This window comes from Myotis lucifugus, unplaced genomic scaffold (genome assembly GCF_000147115.1).
Source record: "Myotis lucifugus unplaced genomic scaffold, Myoluc2.0 scaffold_81, whole genome shotgun sequence".
Taxonomy (NCBI): Eukaryota; Metazoa; Chordata; class Mammalia; order Chiroptera; family Vespertilionidae; genus Myotis; species Myotis lucifugus.
In genome coordinates, this window is record NW_005871129.1 from 102,321 (window position 1) to 107,926 (window position 5,606).

Below are 5,606 nucleotides of genomic sequence, written 5' to 3' on the forward strand. Positions count from 1 at the left end.
AGGGGGTCCCTCTCACGTCACCCATTGGATCCGGCCTCATGGTTGGAGCACCCAGCGGTGAGCCTCACAGCCGGAGGCCCCTGGCAGGGGTGGGGGTGGGAAACTCACAGAGGGCTGATGGGGGGGGGGCTGTGGGCAGGGCCCTGGCTCTCGGGGAAAGACACAGTTAGTGCAGCCCCAGCCCTGCTGCTGTGCCCAGACTGGCCCTGCCCCTGAGGCTCCTCTGAGGTATTTCTTTCTGTGACTGGCTTATTTCACTTAGCATAATGGTAAGGTTTCTTTTTTATGGCTGAGTAATATTTCATTGTACATACAGGATGTGGCAAAAATAAGTTTATAGTTGTTCATACGGAAAATAATACAATAATTAATAAATAATAATACAAGAAGAAACTCTATATTTTGCCTACTCATAACCATAAACCTACTTTTGCCCACCCTCTATGTACCACCATGTTTTTATCACTGGTCTATTGATGGGCACTTGGGCTGCTTCCATATCTTGGCTATTGTACATACGCTGCAATGAACATAGGGGGCATATGTTCTTTCCAATTATGTGTTGGGTTTCTTCAGATGTACATCCAGAAGTGGAATGGTTGGGTCATAAGGCAGTTCCATTTTTAATTTTTTGAGGAACCTCCACACTGTCTCCCACAGGGCTGCACCAGTCTATGTTCCCTCCAACTGTGTGTGAGGGCTCCCCCTTGTCCACATCTTCACCAAATCTTGTTGCTTGTTGATGTATTGATGACAGCCATTCTGACAGGTGGGAGGTGATATTTCAGTGTGGTTTTAATTTGCATTTCTTTAATAATTAGTGACATTGGGCATCTTTTCATAGGTCTGTTGGCTTTCTGTATGTCCTTCTTTTGCTATTTATATCTTATTTTCTACAATTTAATTTATTGTGGTGACATTGGTTAACAAGATTATAGCGGTTTTCAGTGTGCAGTTCTATGGTACATCATCTGTATCTTGCATTGTGTGCCCATCACCCAAAGTCACGTCTTCTGTCACCTGTATTGACCCCTTTTCCCTTTCCTCCCACCCCACCCCCTGTCCTCTGGTGACCACCATACTGTTATCTGTATCTATGAGTTTTGGTTTCTTTCTTTTTCTTGTTTGTTCATTTGCTGCTTTCAGTTTTATATTTCATATGTGAGTGAAATCGTATGGTTTTTAACTTTTTCTGTCTGACTTATTTAATTTGCATGATATTCTCAGGATCCATCCATGTTGTCCTAAATGGCTGTATGTCATGTTTTCTGATGGCTGAGGAGTATTCCATTGTAAACATGTATCACACCTCTATCCAATCATCTAGCAAAGAACACTTCCGCTGTTTCCATCTTGGCCACTGTCAACAATGCTGCAGTGAACGTGGTGTATATATATATATATATTTTAAAACATATTTTTATTGAATTCAGAGAGGAAGGGAGAGGGATAAAGAGATATAAACATGAACAATGACAGAGAATCATTGATAGGCTGTCTCTTGCATGCCCCCTATGGGATCAAGTCTGCAACTCAGGCATGTGCCCTTGACTGGAATTGAACTTGGAACCCTCCATTCCCCAGGCTGACACTCTAGCCCAGGGGTGGGCAAACTTTTTGACTCGAGGGCCACAATGGGTTCTTAAACTGGACCGGAGGGCAGGAACTAAAGCATGGATGGAGTGTTTGTATGAACTAATATAAATTCAAAGTAAACATGATTACATAAAAGGGTATGGTCTTTTTTTTTTTTTTTTAGTTTTATTCATTTCAAATGGGCCAGATATGGCCCGCGGGCCATAGTTTACCCACGGCTGCTCTAGCTGCTGAGCCAGACCAGCTAGGACAAAAGAGAGCCTTGCTGGGTAAAGTAGTCTTGGTTGTAAAGTCTTGCTCTTTATCACTTTAAATATTTCGTGCCAATCTCTTCTGCCTGAATAGTTTCTGTTGAGAAATTGGACTTATGGGACCTCACTTGTCAGTAACTGTCTTTCTCTTACTGATTTTAAGATTCTCTCTTCGTCTTTAACCTCTGCCATTTTAATTATAATGTGTCTTGGTGTGGGCTCTTTGGGTTCATCTTGTTTGGGACTCTCTGTTCTTCCTGGGCTTGTATGTTTTTTTCTTCACCAGGTTGGGGAAGTTTTAAATCATTATTTCTTCAAATAGGTTCTCACCCCTTGCTCTCTCTCTCCTTCTGGTACCCATCCCTATGGTGCAAACGTTCTGCTTCATGTTGTCCCAGAGCAGCGGTCGCCAAGCTTTTGGACCTCACAGACCACCAGTTGGTGACCGCTGTCCCAGAGGTCCCTTAAACTATCCTAATTTAAAAAATCTTTTTTTCTTTTCACTACTCTGATTAGGTAATTTCTGCTGTCTTGTCATTTAAATTGCAAATTTCACTTTGTGCTTTATCTAACCTGCTATTGATTCCTTCTAGAGTATTCATTTCAGATCTCATATTTTTCATTTCTGACTGTTTTCTCTTATGGTTTCTAGTCCTTTCGTTATGCTTACTGTCTCTCTATTGCAGTCCTCACTGAGCTCATCCACCTTCCACTATGTTCCGTGAGCATCCCTAGGACCATTGTTTTGAACTCTATATCTGGTACATGGCTTGTTTCCATGGCATTTAGTTCTTTTTCTAGGGATTTCTCCTGTTGTTTCATTTGGGGCATGCTTCTTTGTCTCCCCATCTTGGCTGCCTCTCTGTATTTGTTTCTCTGTGTTAGGTAGATCTGTTATGTCCCCAGTCTTGGTAGGGTGGCTTTTTGGAGTACATGTCCTGTGGAGCTCAGTGGTGCAGTCTCCCTGATTCCCTAAGCTGGCTGCCCCAGGAATGTCCCTGGTGTGAGTTCGGGGAACCCTGCTGTTGTAGTTGAGTCCTGATTGTTGTTGGCCTGTGGTAGGCAGGGTTGACCCTCAAGCTGACTGACTGAGTATTGACCTGATCACACTGTATGAGCTGCTGTGAGTAGGCTGACCCCATGATCCAGAATTGGCCCCAGCAGGGTCAGGTGCCTGTGGAGATCTCCCTTTCAGTGTGCCGCTTGTGGAGCTAATTGGTTGTTCTCTGCTGTGGGCTAGTTCTGGGGCCTCCAGGGAGGCACTGTGGTGCACGTCAATGTCAGACACTGCCTGTGACCTATCCTGGGCTGCCTGTTAGACGCTACAATGTGATCCACAGTTGGTGGCTCCCTCTGCCAGTCCTGGGTGCACGTGGGAGGGGCCAAGCTGCATACTGAGGCTGATTCCCAGCAATACCAAAGCACCCCAAAATCTGCCTCTGCCTACCAGTTGCCATTAGGCTCAGCCACTGATAGAGCCTCCAGCTAAGCTAGGTGCCCAGAAATGTATGTCCCTTGTGTGGGTGAGGTGAGCCCTGCTGTGGTAGTTGAGGTGCATGAGGTAGATTCTCTATGAGTTATTGGGTTATGGCGAGTGGTGTTCATCAGGTTGATACAGATTCAAACTCAGCACCAGTGCTGCGTGTGACACCACCTAACAAAAGTCTCAGGGCACACCAACGCCAGCCAGCACCACCCAGCACCCACCCCCACCAGGGGTCTTCAAATCTTTGCAGTGGGGTAGGGTCTCTGGGTGTCATCAGGGTGAGGCCAGTAGAGTTCCTCAGGATCTCACAGATTAGGATTGGCAGTGAGGAGGGAGGGCAGTGCACAGTGGAGCTAGTCGGGTGCCTGGGGAAATGGCCCTCGCCTCAGAGACACACAACTCTGTCTCTCCCTGTGTGTCTCCAACAGCCCTGGAGTCTGCTCAGACCTCCTCCAGAGCTTCTGAGAAAGTCTGTGTGGGCCCAGGCTGGTTGCAGCTGGCATACTCCCCTGCAGGGCATGAGCTTGGTTTGCTGAGCCAACTGGCAGCCTAGAGTGGTGTGGGGAGGGGCACGTTCATTCCCCCAGGCTGATGCCCTATGTAGGGGATGTTCAACTCAGGAAAGATGACATCTGTTGGCATGTGGGAGAGGACTCAGCCCAGGATAATGGAAGCTGCCCCTCCAGCCCTCTCCCCAAAGTCATACAACCAATCTCTCCCTGTGTGGGTCCCGTCCACTCTGGGCTGCTGTCGGTCCACTGAAGCCCAGTCAGGTTGAGTACCTGCCATAGAGATGTTTGTGCACTGGCCCTTTATAAGGGCTTCCGGGTGCCTGGCAGTCCCCTGTCTCACTCTGGCAAGTGCAGGCCCCACTGAGTTCACAGCCAGATGTTGTGTAGCTCCTCTTCCAGGCACTGGTGTTCCAGGCTGGGAGCTCACGACGGGGTGGAGACCACTCCCTTCTCAGAGGGGACCTTTGCAGCTGAGGTGTCCCTCCTAACTCTCAATGCAGCCCTTTCTGTGTCTCCACCCTCCCTGCCCGTCTCCATGTGGCTTCTTCCATGTGTTCTTAATGATGAGACTTCCTTTCAGCCAGTCTTCAGTTGGTTATTCAGGTTGGGTGTCTATAATTTAGTTGCGATTCCGATTTGGTCCTGGGAGGAGGTGAGTGTCACTTCCACCTACTCTGTCTCCATCTTGGATCCCTGTTTTCAGTTCTTTGGGGTACAGACTAGGAGTGGAAGTTCTGGGCCATGTGCTAATTCTACATTTGGTTACTAGAGGGGGGATTTTCTGTTGAGCCTAAATGTGTGCAGAGCTGGGGTTTCATGATCAGATTCATGGACACTGAGGACACAGGTGTTTGCTCTGCCAGGCCCACAGGCCCTCCTGAGGCTCTGCCTGGGTCCTCCCCTCGCCCTGTGGGGGTGTGTGGACCTTGATTGTCCTCCTGAGGATGAGCCAGTCTGGGAGCGAGGGGCATTTCCCTCAATCAGAATGAAGACCCACCCATCATCGCAGAAGTGTGTCCTGACTGTAGTGATGCATTTTTCTGGGGTGAGCCCTCATCCCTTCCTTTTCAAGGCGAACAATCCTGGGATAACTCTCTCCTCAGGCCTGTGGAGCCCAGACTCTGGCTGATGAAGTGCTGTGTCCTAGAACTGAATGGGTTTAGTGGATGCTGGGAAGCTCAGTTACTCGCCAGGTGTAGCTGCTCTAGACCCAAGAGTCAGGGCCCAGAAGGACTGGAAACAGTACCTTGTTGTTGGGAAGGAGCAGAAGCCTGGACCAGCCCTGGTTCTCAACCAGCCCCTCCCCACAGCTCCACGGCTCTGGCCCTACCAGCTGCAGGAGGTGATGGTTCCCATTGTGGGGAACGAGGTCTGTAACCAGCGCTACCAGAACTCTTCCACCAACACTGGCCAGATCATCAAGGATGACATGCTGTGCGCTGGGAGTGAGAGCTAGGACTCCTGCCAGGTGAGCCCCACCTGCCCCGTCCTCTGTCCTCTGTCTCCTCCTGGCCCAGGGAATCGGGACTCAGAAGCTCCAAGCAGTGGCCCGTGTGGAAATGTCCACTGAGTCCTGCCTCTCCCCACAGGGTGACTCCGGGGGGCCCCCTAGTGTGCAGCTGGGAAGGCACCTGGGTCCAGGTAGGGATCGTGAGCTGGGGATACAGCTGTGGTCATCGCGACTTCCCTGGGGTCTATGCCCGGGTGATGAGCTACATTTCTTGCATCCGGAAGTATGTCCCTCCGCCCCCTGGATCCTAG

General features: G+C 49.3%; 1 protein-coding gene across 1 annotated transcript in view; it reads left to right on the forward strand.

Annotated features, from left to right (window-relative positions):
- LOC102428386 (mastin-like) overlaps positions 1-5,606 on the forward strand; it is a 14,157-nt gene extending 8,551 nt beyond the window's left edge. Inside the window, exon 5 of the mRNA XM_023755588.1 lies at positions 5,487-5,606. Within this exon, the coding sequence (XP_023611356.1) occupies positions 5,487-5,606 (120 nt within the window). The remainder of the gene's footprint in view (positions 1-5,486) is intronic.